This window comes from Aspergillus undulatus (assembly GCF_047715775.1).
Source record: "Aspergillus undulatus strain CBS 261.88 unplaced genomic scaffold BDV17scaffold_3, whole genome shotgun sequence".
NCBI lineage: Eukaryota > Fungi > Ascomycota > Eurotiomycetes > Eurotiales > Aspergillaceae > Aspergillus > Aspergillus undulatus.
The window spans coordinates 557,102-578,489 of record NW_027396607.1 but is presented as its reverse complement, the minus strand read 5'-3'; the positions used below and the strand labels follow the sequence as shown (position 1 = coordinate 578,489).

Genomic DNA, 21,388 nt, shown 5'->3' with positions numbered 1-21,388 from the left:
GGTTCTTGGCACAACCTTCCGTCAAAGAAGTGAGCATGGTCTTCCGAACATTCAGCTCACCAGGCATAGAATCTGGCAAAGAAAATCTCGTACATAAATCAAACATGGCAGATCCTTGATAGGGGTGAAATGGCGGTAGTTGATTGTACGAGCAAATGTTCAGATCTCACCGACATAGTACATACCCCGCAGGCAGGTTGCGAAACCTACCGGGCTTCCCGTAGCCCATGTGGCTCGATGCTCGAAGGGTGTGCTGTAGAGAACTTGCACCAGAAAGATACCACAGGCTCCAACCGGAATATATGAGCAGAGCTATCCATTGCTGTGATAAACATGAGTTGCCGTGGGTATTTTGATTTTTATTTGTCAAAATCGGATGAACATCAGAGACATTATCGCCAAGCGCTCATAGAGCGTCTCATCCATTGGCTGAAAAAGGAAGAAGAAGCCAATGTTTGGGCTATGTAGATCGGGCAGTCATATTTGAAATCAGCTTGGTTAGCATGGTCATATATTACCAGCACTCGATATCACGCGGACTCATACTGGCACAAGTATCCATGTCATGTTTCTCCAGTTTGGCTGTCGCTTACTACCAATGAGGACTATCCGGGTTCAGGACTACGGAGTAAGGTACCGGCGCGCTCAGTAGTGGTGACGATGGTCGAGTCAAGCCAAGGACAGCCGTGGAAGCGTGGATATTCTCAGGGCAACATACGCTGTTGCGCTCCAACCAGTTTGCGACCATGTTGTGGCACTTTAAGATGTTGAGAGACGGTGTGGCGCCACGGGATATGCAACAGAATAAAGAAGTTGTAGGTGAAGGTTGAGAACACTCTTTTTCGTCGCACAGCCGAGGGAAAGCATTCCGCATCCTTGATAGTCCAGGTGAATGCGGTCTTAACCTGGGACCAGCATCTGTCGGTTTTCACAAAGAGAGAAGCTTTCCGAAAAGCTTTTGAGGAACACACAGGTCAACCAGGGCAGTTCGTAGGGCTCAGGACTGCAAAAGTCATTGTTTGGCTAGGCCATGATCCATCATCAGCCATTCCAATGCTTCGTCAAAAAGCCTTTATTGCAGAGGAGCATAAGGTTATGCGAACGTCTGGAAGGATATGCACTTTCGAGAACCAGCACTGAAATAGCCTCCGAGGTGCTCGACGTGACAGCCATAGAGCCCTCGTATCGAAGATAGTCTGACTCAGAGCTGCATCACCTCCTTGCCCACTGTGGCCAATCTGCTTGCCACAATTGATGGACACCTGGGCGCTGGACGCCGTAAGGCTGCTTGATGACTCTTGTTGCACAGGGAGGTAGCACAAGTCGGCGCTGAATGATGACTCTCTTCCAGCGGGTTGGACGCGTATTATTGTGCAAAGCACTGGCGCAAAGGCACAGTAAGATCAGGAGAGCAGAGAGTGTGTAATCCAGTTAGGTAGTCTGATGGAATCCCCCCAAGTTCGTGGTGAAAGAAGCAAGCAGAAGAAGGGGCCTGATATTGTTGTTCTCTGGTCTAAACCCAGTTAGGAAAATAAAGAGCTTCGCCCGGGCGCGGGGGGCCCAAGGTTCCCGCCCGGACCATCAGTCGCGTCGCAACGCGTCGCAGCTCAAACAATCAACTTGCCACAATTCACTTTGCTTTGTCCTTGTAGTCCTTTCGAACTACAGGTATCAGACACCACATACGATGGCCGCCCGAAAAGAGGGCATCCCCAAATTCTCAGACGAGCCGCCAGCTGAGACCGATCTGTACGGGATCTTGGGTGTCAGCGAAGATGCGACTCCAGAGCAGATCAAGTCAGCCTACAGAAAACTGGCTTTGAAGCACCATCCTGGTAATTATGAGCAACCTATCAGTCCGACGCATCCTACTTCATAGTTTCAAAGCTGACAACACAAAGACAAGGCTCCAGAAGATGCCAAAGAGGAAGCGAACCAGCAGTTCCAGAAGATCGCATTCGCCTACGCTATCCTGTCCGATGAAAAGCGACGGAAACGATTCGATACGACCGGGAACACCGCCGAAGCGGTCGATATTGACGACGACTTCGACTGGGTAGACTTCTACCGTGAACAATTTTCAGCCGCTATCGACACAAACGCCCTCGAGAAGCTCAAGAAAGAATACCAAGGATCGGAGGAAGAAGAGAGGGACGTGCTCGCGGCCTTTGAGAGCTATGAGGGCGATCTAGACCGCGTCTACGAATCGGTGATGCTGTGCAATATTCTAGACGACGACGAGCGGTTCCGCGTCATAATAGACAAGGCTATTGAGAAGGGAACGGTGCAGGGATACAAGATATACACAGAGGAACCGGAGAAAAAGAGGGCACAGCGGCTGAAGCGCGCGCAGAAGGAGGCGAAAGAGGCTGAGAAGCTGGCGAAGAAGCTCGAGAAGGAGAAAGAGGGGAAGGCCGCGAAGGGCGGGGGTCGCAAAGGCAACAAAAGCTCAGGCTCGACGGGGAACGATCTGGCGGCGTTGATTCAGCAGCGACAGGCGTCTCGCGCTGACTCGTTCTTTGACCGACTCGAAGCGAAGTACAACCCCGCTGGGAAGAAGCGAGTGGCGATGGATGAGCCACCGGAGGAGGCGTTCGAGGCTACTGCGCGGCGGAGCTCGAAGAAGACGAAAGCCAAGACAGGCGCATAGAGTTGGAGTATGGCATTTTGAATTGGTTCGGTCGTTCGGTCTTCGTGTTTGTCTAGGATTGGGTGTTTCTGGCGTGGGAGTTTTCATTGCATCTGCATCTGCACTGTATGTACAGAGTATTGGAGTAGCCTAGCTAGAATTTATTTGCTGTGCAGATCTCCATGAGGATATTGATCCTTTACTGGTGATACAATACTTCACGATTGCTTCCCCAAAACTTGGGTTCATCACAGCCACGCAGACATCACACGACAGGACAGGAGCCCAGTAGCCTTTAGACCGTCTATGACTCCGTGACTTGGGACAAGGTAGCTCCTTGAGCAGGCTGACTGGCGATCTCCTGTGCGTCATTCCTAATGCATCCCAGCTATTGATCGACTAGGGAGGAGCTGCAGTGACGCCGCTGAGGCCACGGACGATGGAGGCGATCTGCTGGAGCTAGGAGCAAGTTGCAAGGGAGACCGGGGGGGGGGGGGTGTGGGTGCGCTGGACAGTTAAGGTGGCCTATGATTTGGCTTTATACCCCGCATGCCGAGTCCAGCCTTCCTGTGAATGATTCCACTGAGAGCTTCACTAGCTGGATAGGATAGCTACTGCCTACTCTGTCCTGCTCCCCGCGATGAACGATGATTGATGATTTATCATGAAATAATCCCTCTCTGTGCTTGTTGAATGCTTTCCAGTTGATCTTCCTTCTCTCCGCTCCCCCTCCTCCCCGCTAAATACCTGCCAATTCCCGCCCGTCGCCCTTCCCCGGAATCACACAAACACAATTCTCTTCCTCTTTTTCCCTTTCTCTTCGCTCGTCGCGCGGGATCCAATACCGATACCGAGATCAGTTTTGCTGTGATTGGCAGGGAATACCCAGGAAAGCTGCCGCGGCTTGATCTGGCCATCGGCTCCGTCGAAGCATTATTCCATTCTTTATCCGCCGTGCAGTGCCAAGACCAAGGCTAAGCTCGAAGAAAGTCACTGAACAAAGGAAATCCTGGTCTTGAAGCCATCACGGGGACTGAGATTACCGCTACACTGCTCTAGATCTCCGAGATTCGCCAAATTGCACGTGGAGAGGGTCCTTCGGAAGCCTCTTTCAGCTCGGTGCTAGCTGCAGCCTAGCTGCTTGCCCAGCCTTGGGCATATATCAACTTTCCTAACACCCCGCCTAATTGCGATCAGTTGGCCGACCCAAGGTGAAGAAAAACGGTCCGAGCTTCAACTCCTGGAGTGTGAGTTCTGGTGGAAGTAACCGTCAACTCCAGGTAGCTCTCCACACTGTTTACACTGCTGTTTCTGCTTGAGGACGGCCGGTTCCCCACCTCTCGTCAACAGCCGTGGGCGGCGCCACTACGAGAATGCCGTCAGGTCGCAGACCCGGCGGCCTCGCCGCTGCCCTCGAAGAAGAACGGCTTGAGCTTGCTTCTGAGCTTCGCAACTCGTCAAACCATCACAACTCGAACAATGCCTACGCACCTCCAAGGCGAAGCGTATTCGACACCGCCACTGGCCCTACACCCGGCTACGTTGCCCCACGTCATGGTTCCATCGCGGGCATCGGCGTTGGTGTGACTCCGCCCGCTGGTCGCGGCTACCAAGATTCTCATTCCCCTCAGCCTTTGCCTCCAGCAATGGATGGTTCTGCCGAAACACCTACTTCTTCACCAGAAACGACCCCGTCCGCCTCGCCAGAAGCAACTTCCAAAACGACATACACCAATTTGAAAACCGCCCCGCCTCCCCTCAAACGTCCAGATCCGCCGGCATCGAAAGATAAGGATAAAAACGGGAAGACAAACACTCCTGAGACAAGAAGGCCAAGCATTCGTTGGGACTCCGGCGTCGACATGCCACCCAGTGCTAATGGCTCGAGGCGATTCGGGTTCGGCCCTCCGGAAAAGGCTCCCAGGGCGATCCCTGGTCAAAAGGCAATGGCAGCAGTGATGTCAGGGCTCGGCGGATTACCCAGTTTCAGCAGAGGTCGAGACTCCAGTCGAGGTGCCTCGAAGAGGGGTACCTCCTTAGACTCGCACCTTCCTTCTTCGGGACGAAGGGCACAGTCCGGCTCACCCGCGCGACGCCTTCCCAACTCCAGCCTTCGCACTCCGGTCTCTGACGCCCCGAAGTCCGCGGCAGATAATACAAAGGACCAAGCCGAAGGAACCGACGACAAACTTCTTCGTCCGTCTACGTCTCACCACGGCTCGTCGGAAGCCGACGTCAAAGGGTCCACTTCCGGAGATGAGCGACTCTACGACAGTGACAACAACGCTTCCGACTCCAGCGAGGACGAAGGGGAGGAATCATCGAGTGACGAGGGAGTCAGCTCAGGGAACAACGGTGAAGACGCGGAACGTGGCCGGAAGAAGGTCGCGGACAGGGATTCTATGGCTGAGAGCGACACGACAGAAGGATCAAAGCCCGCCTCGGACGAGACAGGTGCAGACAACGAGCGTAAATCTGGCGGCCCCGAGTTGATTCATTCCTCAAAAACCGGCCCGATGCCGAGAACCCCTCCGATCCCAGACGTTCAACCGCAAACGAACTTTGATGCCTCTGCCTCGGCGCTCAACACGCCATTCGGCTCCGATGATGAAGCAGAACTATCCGATATCAAACGTGCTCAGAAACTTAGCATCCAGATGTCGAGTGTTGACAATTCGATCCGCAACCGCTCCATTCGCACCATTATTCGTGGGGACTATACCAATATGCAAGTAGATGCCGAAGGAGCCCGGCGGCGACCGCGTAAATATCTTGTCACGACGGATCTCAGCGAAGAGTCTGTCTATGCACTTGAATGGACGATCGGTACTATCCTTCGGGACGGAGACACCATGTTCGCAGTTTTCGCAATGCATGAGGAAACAGGCACTCAAATCGGTGAAGGAGCCGAAGCGACGCAGGATGTTGCCGCTGTGGTCGGCTCTCAGACGGCTGAGACTGTCCAGAAAACGCAAAATGATAACTCCAACACCAACCTGTCCCGAGCCATCTTCAACCGTCTGGGCTCGGGTACCGATAGCAGGCCTGGCTCGGTTGATGCGCGGAAAATGTCCAAGTCAGAATCTGAACGTTCACACGCCGTTCAAATCATCTCGCAGACCTGTGTCCGACTTTTGAGAAAGACGCTACTACAGGTTCGAATCGCTGTGGAGGTGATACACTGCAAGAGCCCAAAGAATATGATTACAGAAGCTGTACGTTCCCCAAAAACTTTATACTAAACCTCCTGATCATGACTGACATTCTCCGCTCAGATCGACGGGCTGGAACCCACCCTGGTAATTGTTGGGGCTCGGGGACGAAGTGCGCTGAAAGGGCAAGAGTTCCTAGTTGGTTTAAACAAGAATCCTACAGCTAATACCGCCTGGCAGTGTTCTCCTAGGTTCATTTTCCAACTTCCTGGTTACGAATTCGTCTGTCCCAGTTATGGTCGCGCGGAAGAAGCTGAAGAAGAAGGCGAAGAACAAGACGAACGTGCGTCTCTCCAACAACCTGACGGCACCGAAGAAGCTGTCATCGGCACGAGTAGATTAGCGAGTTGCTGTTTTTATGATTTCGTTTTTGTTGCCTGCATCGAAATACCATGATGAGTTGATGATATCTGGCTGGCGCATAACTGGACCGGGAAGGCTATGTTGTCTCGTTTAACGGAGAATTCTCCTACTTTGATTCTAATGTGTATAACTATGAAATATCTTAATGACGAGAATGATGATGACAAGTATACATCTTGATTTCGTTGCTCTGTACGGAGTAGTGGTTTGTAGTCCGCAGCAGCTATGATGACACATCACGTGGCCGCATGCACTACGCCAAGACGACAGCAAGACGAACGAGGCGGCGGGTCGACCTTCCCCGACGTTGACGGTCCGCATCAAAGTCTCAAGAGCTCCCTCTCTCTCCTCTCTCTCGCCATCTTCATTCCTCGTCGCTCTATCCGTTTCCTACCGGTGCTCCTCCCCGGGTTCCTTTCACCATGGCGGACATCGTCGACCCCCGAATGAGCTCCATTCAGCCTCGCATCCGCTACAATACAATCGGAGGCATCAACGGTCCCCTCGTCGTCCTTGACAATGTTCGTACCGTACCCCCCCATCCTGGAGCTATCCAAATCCTCCAGCTGCTTCGATAGACTTGGAATGTGGAAATCAGCCTAACCGTCCGCCAACCAGGTCAAATTCCCCTCCTACAACGAGATCGTCTCCCTGACCCTCCCCGATGGAAGTGAGCGGTCGGGTCAGGTTCTGGAAGCTAGAGGTATGCCTTCCTTGCTCTCCGCCGGGTAGATATACATAATGGGAGCTCGGGTGGCTAACCCATAGTTCTTGTGATTAGGAAACCGAGCTATCGTCCAGGTGCGCATCACACGGCTACCGAATATTGAGCTTCCTTCCGTGGCGGAGTACTGACGGATGCGAACATATAACTAGGTGTTTGAGGGCACTTCGGGTATCGATGTCAAGAAGGTACATATATCATCTCTGCTATTGCTATGAATTGTTATGCAACGACGCTAACGTTTGGCCGCTGTAATAGACCACGATTGAGTTCACGAACCACGCCTTGAAGCTCGGTGTCTCTGAGGACATGCTGGGTCGTGTCTTCGACGGTTCCGGTCGTGCTATTGACAAGGGCCCCAAGGTGTTGGCGGAGGATTACCTGGATATCAACGGTCAACCCATCAACCCGTACTCGCGAGTACGTCCATCCGGAACGAGAGAGTCGCAGCGGCGAGCGCTGACAGAATATTTCGTATAGGTGTACCCCGAAGAAATGATCTCGACCGGTATCTCCGCTATCGATACAATGAACTCTATTGCCCGTGGGCAGAAGATCCCCATTTTCTCCGCCTCCGGTCTCCCACACAACGAAGTCGCAGCTCAGATTTGTCGTCAGGCTGGTCTGGTCAACAAGCCGACCAAGGATGTCCACGACGGCCACGAGGAGAACTTCTCCATTGTCTTTGCTGCCATGGGTGTTAACATGGAAACTAGCCGTTTCTTCACACGTGATTTCGAGGAGAACGGCAGTATGGAGCGAGTCACGCTCTTCCTGAACTTGGCCAATGACCCGACGTGAGATCGCCCTAATTTACAAAATTATGGTTCCAAGTGACTGACTGGTTACCACAGAATTGAACGTATCATCACACCTCGTCTCGCGTTGACCACAGCCGAATATTACGCCTACCAACTGGAGAAGCACGTTTTGGTTATCATGACTGACCTATCCGCCTACTGTGACGCTCTTCGTGAGGTCTCGGCTGCCCGTGAAGAAGTTCCTGGTCGTCGTGGTTACCCCGGTTACATGTACACTGATTTGTCGACCATCTACGAACGTGCTGGACGTGTGCAAGGCCGAAACGGCTCGATCACCCAGATTCCTATCTTAACCATGCCTAACGACGGTATGAGGGAGCACTTCTCATATCTTTCCTACATTTGCTAAGTTCCGTGCAGATATCACACACCCCATCCCCGATTTGACCGGGTACATTACCGAGGGTCAAATCTTCATTGACCGTCAGCTGTACAACAAGGGCATCTACCCTCCGATCAACGTCCTGCCGTCATTGTCGCGTCTTATGAAGTCGGCTATCGGCAAGGGCCGTACTCGTGACGACCACTCCGACGTGTCCAACCAGCTGTACGCCAAGTACGCTATTGGACGTGACGCCGGTTAGTGATCTCTTAGCCCTTGAATGTAAATATTCGCAAACCTAACTCTTCCACAGCCGCCATGAAGGCCGTCGTCGGAGAGGAAGCGCTTTCCTCCGAGGACAAGCTCTCCCTTGAGTTCCTTGAGAAATTCGAACGCAACTTCATCAACCAATCCGCCTACGAATCCCGTTCCATCTTCGAATCGCTCGACATCGCCTGGAACCTCCTCCGCATCTACCCCTCTCACCTCCTCAACCGTATCCCCAAGCGCGTCATCGACGAATTCTACGCACGCTCCGGCCGCAAGGCACCCAAGGGCAACAAGGACACGCGGGACAACACCGTCCCTGAGCAAGGACAGTCTCAGACCGCGGATCTTATTGAGACTTAGTGCTTGGTGCTACCGTCTTTATTCTTACTGCTCTGCTCTGTCCTGTCTGCGTGTTGATGTCATCATACCTTGTCATATTTGCGTCTTGACGTTTGTTCTGTACTAGGGCATCTATTCTGCATATACACTTCAGTACTTAGCTTCGTCAATTATGTAGCTATTTCCGTCCAGCGTAGTTCGAGTCATTACTTATTACCTAATCTGTCCTCGAGCCCGGAACTATGCCACCGACACCAAGATATGTTCTACAAGGGCAGGTACGTTCGCTGGATCGAGCTCTCGCGGAAATGACTAATATGAACAGGGGAGGCACCTATCACTCAGTCGCATCTTCCGCGATAGATCGATCCATCGTGCACCTATGGCAGGTGCGATCCACCATTCAAGTGTCGTTGACTCGTTGACTCGTTGTGTGCTCTGCTCTTGGCGCCCCGGTAGTTCTCCGATCTCGCGTATCGACGGAGTATATCGGACTGTTGATCATGATCGGCAAGCCCCTTTTGACTATGACAAACAAGATTCAGTAGATGGGTTCCACTACCCCTTCAGATCCGGCATAGAAATTGATATATAAACCATTGCCCGTACTTCTCGGGAAGCAAACATAACAACTCCAGTCTCCAGCACCAGCACCATGATTCTTCGCGGCCCTGTCCTCTCTCGCGAGTGCGCAGGCCGGCCCAGACACGCTCGCGCAGTACAATCCCTTTGAAAGAACGCAGTCTATAAACTCGAGTTCGTTCCCCTATCTCCCTCTGTCTAATCTAGCCGTACTAACAATCCCCCTCTAGCATGGTGCATCCTCGCCATTAATAAAGATGCCAAAACCATCTCCGGCCATGCCCCCTCGACATCCCCTCGGACGTCCTCTCCTCCTTCCCAGAGGGCAAACACCCCCTGATCGTCCAAGCCGATATGAGCAACGACATCCGCATGACAGCCCTCGACCTCGTCCCGCTGCAGATCCCCTCTCTCATGCAAGGCTCCCTCATTCTGCTTTACATTGACGTCAAAAAGAACGGCAAGACCCCCATCACAGCCCCGTAAACACTTACATCGGCGGCACGAACGGCAACGACCTCGCCGCCCTCGTTCCCTCCATCGCGGCGGGCGGGCGTATCCCCCTTCGAAGGAACAACCACCTTCCCCGCGACATTTGCACCAGACACCGACGCCGTCCAGACCCTCCCAGGCGGCCTCTACAGCATCGAAGTGAAACCCTACCTCCTCCCCAACACCCTATCCAGGCCCGACGTACACGCCGAAGCCTTCGACATGCTGTACACTCTCACACCGGACTTGGAATCCCCCTACACAGAGCACACCTTCCACATCCTCCTCAATGGGCCCAGTCTCCAGAACAACGACTGCTGCCAGCGGAACACGTACTACTTCAACGAGACCTTTGCATTCCCGCAGATGCCGGTCGGCAATGTCACGCTTTATCATCAGATCTTGGCGACACCGCCGGCGATATGTAGTTACCAGGCTAATGCGGGGCAGCTTGGGAACACGGCGGAGAGTTGTGAGGATGCGGCGGGGAATGTTGATCCTGTTGCGTTGGAGTGAGCAAGGGTATTGCTTTGTGAAGTTTTACTATATGTAATATAGGAATTACGGCAATTTAATTATTAGTGTATACATGGAAGGAAGAGAAAAGAGATGAGAAGCTAGTAAAGGAAGGCGCGATGACTTAGGTTGGCTTGGTCGGTCCTTCCTCATTTACCCTAAGAGTGGCTGCAATCACATACGGCAGGTGCGATCCAGAGTAGCTCTTTCCTGTATCTTTGCCGAGACGTAGACAAGTTTGGAGGCACGGTGGCCTGCTCGGTTCAGCCGTTCCTTCCTTATAGGTTCCAGGCCATGCAATTAGGGCAGATGCGTTCTCGCCCGGCTGCTCCAAATCCCAATATCGTTCTTTCCCTTCCGGGTTATTACTTGATAGTCTGGATAAGGCTCGGAATGGGGCTTGGGAAACGGAATACCTAGTATATGCTAGACTTATACAGTAGAGTATAAAGATGTTAAAGACAGCAAACCCCGGTCTTCTCAGCCTCCCACTGCAATACATAAGAAACAACCTCCGTACTTAGAACAGGCAAGCGCAGCGTCTCGCCTTCCTACTCCAGGTCTCTGCACTAGGCAACCCATCGCTCGAGCCACGACCGATCTCATGACTCTCGCGGGTAAGCACCCAATTTTTGCGGCCGAACTCTCTTCCCAAAACAACAGACCCCTGCAATCCGGCTTCATAATCCGCCAACGCAATGTCAAAAAGCAAGTTCCTTTCCTCGGGTAGATAAACAGCGCGGTAGACATCAACGGTAAAGTCAACCTCAACAAGAGCCGGCTGGTCATAGTGGTCTCTATTTCTCGCGCCCCACGGATTCTCATAGAGACGCTTTAGGCCATGTCGGAAATTAAGACGTGTAAGCGGGATAATAGAATTCGATAGAATAGGCGAAACCATGACGAAATTTCCATCCTGGTCAAAGACCGTGTCGTTGCGCGGGTACATTAGTCCGCCGTTCTGGGTGCGCGGGTGGAAGTGGTTATCTGCGTAGTGTAACAGGCGATTTTTGGTCTCTTCATCGCCCGTCTCACCCGCCCAGGCAGCAACCCAGCCCCAGATGCCGCCGGTGTTGAGGAAGAACTTGTTGCGCGGCATGGCGGTGATGGCTGCGCTGATGTTGACGGTCAACGAGCCGTCGGGGCTCTCCGCGGCGAGGGTCTCGCGGCGGTTATCGTAGGTCTGTTGGACGAGCTCGTGGTTCCACGCGTGCATTAGCAGCCCTGTCCATGCTTCGGCGCTGGCGCCAGGAACGACGACGGTTTGATTCACGTGCTTCATGTAGAAGGTATTAAAGATGCCCTCGGGGGTTAAAATGCCGCCGCTTTTTTCGGCCCAGGCTTTGACGTACCCTTTTGTTACTCCGTCTGCGAAGTTTTTCTCTCCCGATGTTGCTAGGGCATCGTTTAGTCGGAACCCAAGGATAGGCATCTGATTGCAGACTTGGAAAATGCACCAGGGCTCGCAGGCAACGCTGAGATATCCTTCCTCGACCATATCCCAGTAGACGCGCTCGTTGATTGAATTTTGGTCGTATTCGAACTTGAAGCCCTCGCTGGGCCCCAGAAGAACGCATCGTACTCGAAGGTTAGAGCGCCTGGCTTGGTGTACCGATCATCATTGAATAGGCTGTTATACATGGCCGACATGACCAGGATGTACCCGGAGTACATGATATTGTCCGTCACAATAGGGTCGTATATCATCTCCCTAGCCGGCGTCTGCAGGTTCCCCCCTCCGGTGCTTGCATCGTGCCAGTGGAACCAGACATCAGGCTCGATCAACTTCGCGATCATGCGCTGCATCGTCTCCTTAAAGAATCCCGGGGCTACTGGCAGTCTGTGGAAGTGCGCAAGGGTCAACGCGTAGTACGCAAAGGCTAGTTGGTAACGGTATGCGCCGAAGCCGTCGTTGATGTCGGCCGCACCCATCATGTTCGACCAGTCGTCTTTAAGCTGGTGCGCGAGGTTGCCGATGTGTCTGATCAATGCTACCTGCTGGCGGTCTAGTCTCTGGAGGCTCTCCTGCTCGTAGACAAAGCTTCCACGCGCATTTGATCCGTTGCCGACACAGTCGGACGCCTTTCCACTGCTCACTGCTTTCAGGACCCGCACAGTAACAGCCTCCGCATCAAGCGCATCATTAAAATGATCAACAATCGTACCCCCAATGTCCAAAAGATACGTTATAGTCGTATGAGGCACAACATACTCACCCGGCGCATTTGCATCCCGTTTAGGCCTAGCAAAGACATGGAACATCCTTGCGCGCGGCATCAGTCTGCTCTTTTGTCCCTGTCAGTCCAGTATATCTCGGATACTGCTTGAGGAAGGCCTTCATAATGTCAGGTGTATCACGGTCTGGGTCAACGGAGATATAGAAGACATTGACTTCTTCGGATGCCGGCCCGAGACCAGACAGGACCTGGGATAGACGCTCGAGGGCACGAGAGCAAATAACGGCGCAGTTTGTAAAGCCGAAGAATATAAGGGAGTGTTTTCCATGGAGGTCTGTATTTGTGACTAGTTGTCCGTTATGGTCGACAAGCGAGAACTCGGGGCGTACGCTATGGGAAGTAATGATTGCGGTAGATTAGGAGGGAGATAGAATCATAGAGACGAAACAAACTGAAGCTTTTACTATCTCACCAAGACGGAATAGATGGAATGTCATCATTGAGCGCAAGTGTTCACGCTTGTCTCATGTTGGGAGGGCATATTTGCTTATTCGGCAGAAGCAACGTTGAACAAAGACTCCGTGCAGATCGGATCCGAGGCGATCCGGGTGTCTGATAAGTGCAGACTAATCACCTTGCGGCTGACAGGATCAAGAACCTTGATCGCCGCAGTAGACTGAGCTTGTTAGGGATTGCCAGAGTGTAAGCTCCGAGGCTGTTGAGTGGGGAAGTCAGACGTTAGAGTGAACAAAGAAGACGCCGAAATCCATGACAGTGTACCAGTTTGGGAAAGAGGAGTTGGAACAGAGTATATAATCATTATCTGTCTATACAGGTATGACATCGCTTGTCTTTTGAGACATGTAATCTAGAAAATCAGACAAGTAGATTCTAGCCAAGGAGTAGCGGTAGCTCGTCTGTAGATATCGCAGAATAGCAGAGTGGCTGTCTAGAATCGCAAGTCCCAGCCAATCTGAGGACCAAGCTTAGGAAGAGATTCGGCAACGCTCTCCACGTCCTTGTCACCTCTACCGCTGACAGTAAGGACAATGTCCTTGCCCTTACCCATGGTCTTGGCAAGCTCGATAGCACCCCAGATAGCGTGCGAAGACTCGAGCGCAGGGATGATACCCTCCGTCTGAGACATCGTGCGGAATCCAGAGAGAGCTTGGGCGTCAGTGGCGGCAATAAAGCGGGCACGGTCGCTGTCCTTCCAGTTACTCAGCTCGGGGCCGACACCGGGGTAGTCAAGACCAGCGGATATCGAGTGTGTTTCGGAGATCTGACCGTGCTCGTTTTGGAGAACGTAGGTGCGGACACCGTGCAACACGCCCTTGCTACCACCTGATAGGGTGGCGGAGTGACGGTCGGTATCAACACCGTCACCGCCGGCCTCAACACCGAGGAGCTTGACGCTAGTGTCTTTGGCGAATGGGTAGAAACTGCCAACGGCGTTGCTACCTCCACCAACGCAGGCAACAACGGCATCGGGGAGCTTTCCAATTTGTTCTTGCAGCTGCTGCTTGGTCTCATCACCGATCACGGACTGGAACGTGCGCACGATCGTAGGGAACGGGTGGGGACCGATAGCAGAGCCGATGATGTAGTGGGTTGTGTCGAGGTCGACGACCCAGGCGCGGAGAGCCTCGTTCACAGCGTCACGCAGAGTTCGGCTGCCTGCGTCAACAGCGACGACTGAAGCGCCTAGAAGCTTCATACGGAAGACGTTCAGAGCCTGACGGCGCACATCCTCCGCACCCATATACACAACGCACTTCATGCCGAATTTGGCACAAACAGTAGCAGTGGCAACACCATGTTGACCTGCGCCAGTCTCCGCAATAATTCTGGTCTTGCCCAGTCTTCGAGCAAGAAGGATCTGACCAATGGCGTTGTTGATCTTGTGACTACCAGTGTGGTTAAGATCCTCACGCTTCAACCAGATGTTTGCACCTCCAACATATTCGGTCAGACGGGTCGCTAAGTGAAGACTGCTAGGCCGTCCCATGTAAGGATAGTATGAGCGGTACTCCTCCCAGAAGGTAGGGTCGTTCAAAGCATGGTTAAAGCCTCGCTCCAGTTCGGCCAAACAATCCATCAGAGACTCCGGAACGTACTGTCCACCAAACTCACCGAAGCGTGCCGGTGATGCAGCAGGGTTTCCACCGTTCAGGGCTTCGAGTTGGTCTGCCAGACCAGGGCCCGAAGGTGTATCCTTGTCCGTAATAACATCGGTAGGCTGTGTCTCAGGGAGGGGCTGCGAGGCCTCGATCTTGTGAACAGGTTCCAGGACGTTTACTTCACGAATCAAGGCACCCGCGGTATCCCGCTCTAGTCGGCGACCTGTAACACTAGATAAGTATTCCTCAGCCTTTTGAGCCGCCTGGCCAGCAGGGGCTTGTCCCAGAATGGTAATAATCTGACTACCAATGACAACACCTTCGGACATCTCCTGGACAGAAAGGAAGTGCTCGCGGGTGCTGACACCGAAGCCGAGCGCGGTAGGTACGTTGCCGGACCACTTGTGGACACGCGCAAGCAATTCGGGGAGGTTGGAGCTGAGCTTCCCTGTGGCGCCCGTAACACCCATTCTCGAGACAACGTAGATGAACGAATCGGCGATCTTGCACAGGAGCTTCATGCGAGACTCGGACGTGGCGGGAGCGATAAGCGGAACGTAAGAAAGACTATCAGCTCAATATTAGCACACCGCCTCTTTGCAAAGAGATATTGAAGAAAGGGTTTCCTGGGGTCGCTGTATAACATACCCCGTGCTAGTGCAAAGATCTCTGAAGCGAACGGCCTCCTCCGGCGGGAGATCAACCATGATAAAACCATTGACACCCGCCTCCTTGCAATCCCTGAGCATGCGCTCCTCGCCATACCGGAGCATAGGGTTGTAGTAGCCCATAAGCATGATAGGAGCCTTGAGGCCGCGGTTCCTCGCGGAGCGAACCATCTCTAATACCGTCGTGACGGTGACGCCGTTCTCAAGAGCCTTCGTGTTGGCTTTCTGGATGGTGGGGCCATCGGCAATAGGATCTGTGAATGGAACGCCCAATTCGATGATATCTATGCAATTGATTCAATATCGTCAGTAGGGTTGTAAAAGGAGACGCGGCAATTGTGACTCAATGAGTCAATCGAGGATCCTTAGGGAGCAATTGCTTACCGGCACCTCCATTCTCCAGCCCAAGGATGATGTCTACTGCCTCTTCGACAGTGGGATATCCGGCGGTGATATAGGCGACAAGGGCAGCGCGCTTTTCGGCCTTGCACTTGGCGAAGGTGTTTTTGATGTGCTCCATGGTGGCAGGTGGGGGTGGGGTAAGAGGGGAGCAAAAGATCTGGGGAGGAATGTCACGGGAAAGGGGGGGAAGAAATTGAGATTTATGGTAGGGGAGAGCGAAAATAATGACTCTCAAGGGCGGAACAATGAGAAAAGGACAAGCCGAGGAGAGCAAGGAAAGGGTGAAAAGCTGCGTTGAGTCACCCTTTGGCTGCAGGCGCATCGATAACACAGAAACTCAATCCAAATTTGGGGTCAGGTGACCCTCAGTGGCGATAAGATAAGAGTTTACTAGCAGCAGCACCGATACCGGGCGAGAACTTGCTACACTACAATATTACTGTTGGCGTAGGTTGAAGATCAGGATAAACAATATCACTATTAATATGGTGATGCCAGACAGAGTACTATAGTACTCCTCACTTGGTATCGCAGTCCCTAACGGACAGCAACCAAATAAACAGTCAGAAACGCCAAAGCTATGCAGCAGAGAACCCAGCAGAAGCGTATGCTCTCCGGAGCTCTGGTATAGTTGCAATAAGCAAGAAGCAGCAGAAGACAAGCAGATAAAACAAAACCGGCCAGAAAACACAAATAGCCAAAACGAGGTATCCCAAAACAAGAATGCGTTCCACACTTTTCCAACCCGTGGTATCCCGGTCCTGCGAGGTAGTAAGGAAAGACAGCAGCGCCAGCCCATGCGGCATAATTGTACATATATCGTGAAGGAGTGGTATCTCAATGCCCCGTGTATAATGCAAATCAGTCAAAAGAATGAACAGACAACAGACCATGCAGAATGCATCGTGTCAACATCAAACAAAATAACAAAAGTTTCGGGGCATCAAGGCGTAAGAATTATTAAGGAGAGACGTGGACTCGTTTAAAATAATCATCCAAAAAACCATAGCCGGACGGGGAGGAAGTCCCCGTATGCAAGAATCGTTATACCCAAGCGCGCCATGGTATCAAGTAAAGGAGTGACAATGAAGTAGTGAAAAAAAGCAGAATGTACAAAACGTAAAACGCCGATCAAATGCGATGAACCCGAATCAGGAGCTAATGCCCCTGAGGGTGTCCGGGTAGAGCGTATGTCATGGGAGGCATGTAGTGATAGCTTCCAGGAGTCTGCTCGATGGTTGAAGGTGCGGAGGGTGCGGCATGGGGACTGAACTCCCAGGCTCTCGTGACGGGTGCGGCAGGTGCAAGCTGGCCCTGGTTGCAGACAGTGGTGTAGGAGTACGGCGCAGTCATGGTCGGGTAAGGTTGGCTGACGGCAGGCAGGATCGTTCGAATTGGTCCATCGGCTTCAGTCGGAGGGTTGTAGACTGGAGCGGCGATGCTGGGGTGATAGCTGCTCGAAGGGGTACCTTCAGATATCGACTGCGGAGAGGCAACGTTCTGGCCTTCTGTCCCTGAATCGGATGCAGGGCCCATGCTGGGGTAGTTCGACCCGATGGGAGTAGGCAGGGCGCCAGCGGTAGAGGAATAGCTTGCGGACTGCAGAATACTAGGTTAGCAGGACAATGCAACGAGGGGAGCTGGGTACGCACGTATTTGCCGATGATCTTCTTCAGAGCGTGGCTCAGGATCTTCCAGGGGAAGACCTTGACATCCTTCTCGATGTTCCTGGGCTTCGGAGCAGGGAATCCCATAATGGTCTTAAAGAAGTCTTCGCTGTTGGCTTTCGACTTGGACACTGTAAGAGGTCTGAATCCTTCCAAGTTGCGTCGGATACGGTTCTTCTCCTCCACAGTAAACCGAACACCAACGAGTGATTCAAGGAGGTAGATGGTATCCACACTCGTGACGAAACACTCATCCTTGCCATCCCAGTAAATGCAGCTGATGCAGATGCTGTTGGGAGCACGTTCCTCGGGCGTCACAGGTGTGAAATCGGCGTTGATAGTGCTGCCGCTTTGCATACGAGTGAATTGAACCAGGCGGCGCTTGGCAATTCGTTCCTCAGGAGTCCAATTCTCCGCCATGGTATCCAGGTCTCCGTTCATCTTCAGAATTGCCTTTGCCGGATACATGGCATAGGGGTTGAAGGACTGCGTTGGTTGAACGACGCCACTCGATTGTTGCAAGGTAGACGTACGAATGAGAGTCGGGTTCGAGAGCCGCGCAGGTGACGACGGTTGTGGCAGCCCATGACCAACAGGGTATCCGGTGCTTCGTTGCTCGGGGTTGACCGAGAGGAAAGACGAGTTCCACGAAGAGGGCGCCATTGGGGACGGACCTGCCATTGGAGATGGAGCGCGAATTGAAGGCTGCGAGTTCGTGGACACATGCGTGTACTGCGAAGCGTTGATCCGAGGCGAGGCGTCCGCGTGATATGACGCAGCGTAGGCATTCATAGAGGGAAGCGGCTGCAGGTAAGATGAGTAAGGCGCAGCATAGCCTGAAGATTCCTCCTTCACCTGTACCGGGAGTGTCGATGTCCGCTTGACCGACCTGGATAGAGCATCGGAAGAGAATCGTCTCTTGCGGCTTTCATCAGAGGGCGACTGCTGGCCAGCATGCTCATAGGTATAGATCCCAACCTGAAGTGTCGCACCGGAGCAGTCATTTGGATTTCCAAAGGCCACTTGTAGAGGGACGGCCAGGGAGGGTGTGCCCGTAGACATGAACGGCGGGGTGTCGACGGAGAGCGCATATTGAAAGAAGGAATCCTGGAATCCCAGAAAGTGTGGGTTGCACTCGCACTTCTTCGTTCCAAACATGATGTACAAAGTCGCATAGGGAGTTGTGTGAAGGTCGTAAGGAGACTGGATCTGCACAAACACTCTCGTGCCTTCAGAGCCTCTCTGGGGAGAGTATGAGATGACTTCCGGCAACTGGCGAGATTCCGCAGTGATCATTGGCGACATTTCGTCCTCATAGGAGCTCGCGTACTCCTGCTTCGCCATGTATGGTACGCAATCTGACATCTGACTTATATGGTCGGTCACTGGGGATGGGGCGAGGGGAGTCGACATATAAGCGGGCTGGCCGTATGCGGAATAGGAGGCACCATCCTGCAGAGATTGGGCTGAATCACAATCTAAATTAGACATTAGCTATCTGACTTTGTGGAAATTGCGAATTATCTTGGCTCGTCAGCAAATCAAGCCTCATTAGAATGAGCTCACCTAGCACCGCCGCTTGTTGGGATTTGTGGAAAGCAGACATAGACAGGATGGGTTCAGACTTGGCCAGCAGGCCGCCTGAGAACACGTCAAAAAATTGACCCTCTTCAGGATCCGAGAAATCCAACGATTCGTCTAGTATCAAGGGTGTTTGGAAATCCGGATCGAACTGTGAGTCACCAAGCATTAGCAAAGAGCTGTATGTCAGACGGCTTTGGATGAAGCAGATGAGGGAAGTTCGTCTTCGGTGAGACAGGGGTTTGAATCATGATTCGGGTCCCGACGGGAAGGAACAAAAGAAAGGATGGATGTAGTGATTATTGGATGGAGGAGAAACAAGAGGGTGCATCTGCACTCACCAGGACACCGTGTGTCTTCGAGTAAGCCAGCTTGAAGGTGTTGCAGAAACTGCAACGAAACACAACAGCCTAAAAAGCGAATGACAGTGGATTTATTCTGGCGCAAACGATACTGCGCCGGAAAGCCCGCAGAAAGCACTCCGAGACAAAACGAGCGACGACGCGAAGCGAGTGAGAAGGGTGGGAATGACGGCTTCAAATCAGTGGCCGGTGCCTAGTGATCGAGACCGAAACTAAGAAAGGCTAGTTGCAGGACGAGGGCCAGATTCAGGCCACGCTTATCAATGATTATCTTGAGAGCACCTATAAGAGGCCGGTTTTCATGAAAGCGAGAAGATAGAGTCCCAGTTCGGTCAAGTTAGACGGGAGCAGAGCGGATATCCGTGGCTGGGTCTCAGAAAAGCGAATGCGATGGGAACCGAATAGAGACAAAAGGGTCTGAGAGTCACTTTGGTCCTTTGCCTTCTCTCAGAGCGTGTCCTGGTCGATAGGTTTCAGGATCGATAGTCGGCGATGAACTATCCAGTTGTGAGTACGAACCACATTCAAAAATAATAAATCGGCTTCCTGCATCCATCAGCAAAACTTACCAAAGTTGATCGAGAACCAAGTCCGTCACAAGGGGTCCTAGAATGCTGATATGGATTTCGCACGATCAGAAGCGTCTGACAAACCGCACTGCAACAGAAACGTCAACAACGACCACTAAACCTAATCGACGAACACCACAGGGAGGGAGACTAAGATTGCATGGAGACCATGGCCGTCGTAATCTTGCTCAAGGTCCCTTTTTGTCAAGACACGACTTGGGTAAAGCAAGGAGGGTAAATGAAAGGAGATGCGAAGGAGGGTTGATGCAAGGCACCACGGCCACCAGTGGCGAGGGAAAGGGACTTTGCTCACCAACCTTAACAAACCAAAAGGGCTCAGGCGAAAGATCTTTTGCTGTATTCTGCTGTAGGTGGTGTCCTCAACCGAGACAAGGCTCCACGCCAGTTGGGTCAGGGTTCGGATATCCTCAAAGGCCGGTGACAACAGGTACCAGATTGGAGAATGAACAAGACTGCACTCCACTCTTCCTTGGAAAGTTAAGACAGTGGATAAATCGACAGGCGTAGCCGATGACGAAAAGATGCGCTGGTGGTCGTGAGAAGCGCGATTTGGCGATTGTTTCAGTTGCGCCGTCGACGGAACAAACGGTGTTGCTCTACAGCGGGAGACTTGACAGCACAACAAACGCGCAGCTGTGAATGGTCCGCGCCAAACAAGAACCAGCTACCGACTGCCCGTTGGTACTGATGGTACCGATTCGAAGACGACAGTCGAGTTGAGCGTCGGGTCGACGTCTTCGAGAGTCGCAGAAGCGAGAGAGGCGTCACAGATAAGCCGTAACAAAAGCAATAGCGAGCGTCAACGATGAGCGAGTGCGTTGAGATGCGTAATTAGATATTAGAATATTCAATGTAATCCTCTTTTTTTTCCCCAATAGTCCGTCGGGATCTCGGAACTGAAACAGAACCCAGTTGTCTCTCAGGGCCCAAGGCGGAGTTCGAGTCTTCCTAGATCAACACACCAACGTAGCGAACGTAAGATTACTTCGATGCCAAACTAAGCGAGTGTGATAGCGAGCGAATGTAAGCGAATGAATAAAAACGACAAGGTTGAGCGTTCTTCTTATGATGCCATAACAGGTGGGGGAGAGTGTTATGGGAGAGGGGGAGGAGAGATGGGGAGAGGTAGAAGTAAAGCGTTGAGGAGTGGAAGGATTTAAGGTGAGCAAAGCGAGTGAAGCACCTCAGAAGGCTGATGGATAAAAAAGGAAGTGGAAAAAGAAAAGACAAGGCGACGGGGAGGGATATAATTATGATTTATGAATCCCCTTTCGCACTAGAGGCTGGTCAGAGAGTTAGAGGGTGAGGACTGCTGCACTGGCCGGAGTGTGGCGGGGGCAGCAGGCAGACAATGTGAGGCCGTGACTCGACAACGATTCCTTTCTCTCAGTGCAAGGACGCGATACAGTATACAGTATTAATCTGCGATAATAATAACCATAATTATAATAATATGATCCCTACTTATTTACTGCTGGTATTCTGATCTGGGCGAATGACAGCGGGCATCCTTTGACCACAGACTGGCAACCCACGGTAGCGCATCACGTC

General features: G+C 52.4%; 6 protein-coding genes across 6 annotated transcripts; 3 read left to right on the top strand and 3 right to left on the bottom strand.

Moving 5' to 3' along the window:
* The first annotated feature begins 1,281 nt into the window (after positions 1-1,281).
* BDV17DRAFT_108393 (DnaJ domain protein) lies at positions 1,282-2,827 on the top strand. Its single transcript, XM_073753805.1, has 2 exons — positions 1,282-1,835; positions 1,902-2,827. Exons 1-2 carry the CDS (start codon positions 1,688-1,690, stop codon positions 2,648-2,650), a joined length of 897 nt encoding a protein of 298 aa, XP_073620216.1. The 5' UTR covers positions 1,282-1,687; the 3' UTR covers positions 2,651-2,827.
* A 1,175-nt stretch (positions 2,828-4,002) lies between these two features.
* BDV17DRAFT_287052 (universal stress protein family domain protein) lies at positions 4,003-6,184 on the top strand (the record flags this gene model as incomplete). The annotated part of the gene is made up of 3 exons (XM_073761071.1): positions 4,003-5,844; positions 5,905-5,972; positions 6,022-6,184. The coding sequence occupies 3 exons, from the start codon at positions 4,003-4,005 to the stop codon at positions 6,182-6,184; spliced, it is 2,073 nt and encodes a 690-aa protein (XP_073620215.1).
* Positions 6,185-6,510: 326 nt separating this feature from the next.
* Positions 6,511-8,812, top strand: BDV17DRAFT_108269 (H(+)-transporting V1 sector ATPase subunit B). The gene is made up of 9 exons (XM_073753804.1): positions 6,511-6,725; positions 6,823-6,907; positions 6,986-7,005; positions 7,081-7,116; positions 7,187-7,348; positions 7,409-7,725; positions 7,783-8,057; positions 8,110-8,328; positions 8,385-8,812. The coding sequence occupies exons 1-9, from the start codon at positions 6,627-6,629 to the stop codon at positions 8,699-8,701; spliced, it is 1,530 nt and encodes a 509-aa protein (XP_073620214.1). The 5' UTR covers positions 6,511-6,626; the 3' UTR covers positions 8,702-8,812.
* A 1,978-nt stretch (positions 8,813-10,790) lies between these two features.
* Positions 10,791-12,944, bottom strand: BDV17DRAFT_279122 (uncharacterized protein; the record flags this gene model as incomplete). The annotated part of the gene is made up of 4 exons (XM_073759659.1): positions 10,791-11,755; positions 11,815-12,533; positions 12,592-12,824; positions 12,912-12,944. 4 exons carry the CDS (start codon positions 12,942-12,944, stop codon positions 10,791-10,793), a joined length of 1,950 nt encoding a protein of 649 aa, XP_073620213.1.
* Positions 12,945-13,085: 141 nt separating this feature from the next.
* Positions 13,086-15,931, bottom strand: trpB (tryptophan synthase TRP5). Its single transcript, XM_073753803.1, has 3 exons — positions 15,620-15,931; positions 15,216-15,519; positions 13,086-15,134 (listed from the first exon to the last, which is right to left on the bottom strand). Exons 1-3 carry the CDS (start codon positions 15,753-15,755, stop codon positions 13,397-13,399), a joined length of 2,178 nt encoding a protein of 725 aa, XP_073620212.1. The 5' UTR covers positions 15,756-15,931; the 3' UTR covers positions 13,086-13,396.
* An 864-nt stretch (positions 15,932-16,795) lies between these two features.
* Positions 16,796-18,910, bottom strand: medA (transcriptional regulator medA; the record flags this gene model as incomplete). Its single annotated transcript, XM_073759658.1, has 3 exons — positions 16,796-17,236; positions 17,290-18,782; positions 18,871-18,910. The coding sequence occupies 3 exons, from the start codon at positions 18,908-18,910 to the stop codon at positions 16,796-16,798; spliced, it is 1,974 nt and encodes a 657-aa protein (XP_073620211.1).
* Between the last annotated feature and the right edge of the window lie 2,478 nt (positions 18,911-21,388).

Coding starts and splice junctions, on each gene's coding strand:
- BDV17DRAFT_108393 (XM_073753805.1), top strand. CDS start 1,688: ATGGCCGCCCGAAAAGAGGGCATCCCCAAATTCTCAGACGAGCCGCCA. Junction 1,836..1,901: donor GGCTTTGAAGCACCATCCTG/GTAATTATGAGC, acceptor GACAACACAAAG/ACAAGGCTCCAGAAGATGCC.
- BDV17DRAFT_108269 (XM_073753804.1), top strand. CDS start 6,627: ATGGCGGACATCGTCGACCCCCGAATGAGCTCCATTCAGCCTCGCATC. Junction 6,908..6,985: donor TCAGGTTCTGGAAGCTAGAG/GTATGCCTTCCT, acceptor TCTTGTGATTAG/GAAACCGAGCTATCGTCCAG. Junction 8,058..8,109: donor CTTAACCATGCCTAACGACG/GTATGAGGGAGC, acceptor AGTTCCGTGCAG/ATATCACACACCCCATCCCC.
- trpB (XM_073753803.1), bottom strand. CDS start 15,755: ATGGAGCACATCAAAAACACCTTCGCCAAGTGCAAGGCCGAAAAGCGC. Junction 15,520..15,619: donor GCTGGAGAATGGAGGTGCCG/GTAAGCAATTGC, acceptor TCAATTGCATAG/ATATCATCGAATTGGGCGTT. Junction 15,135..15,215: donor GATCTTTGCACTAGCACGGG/GTATGTTATACA, acceptor TTGAGCTGATAG/TCTTTCTTACGTTCCGCTTA.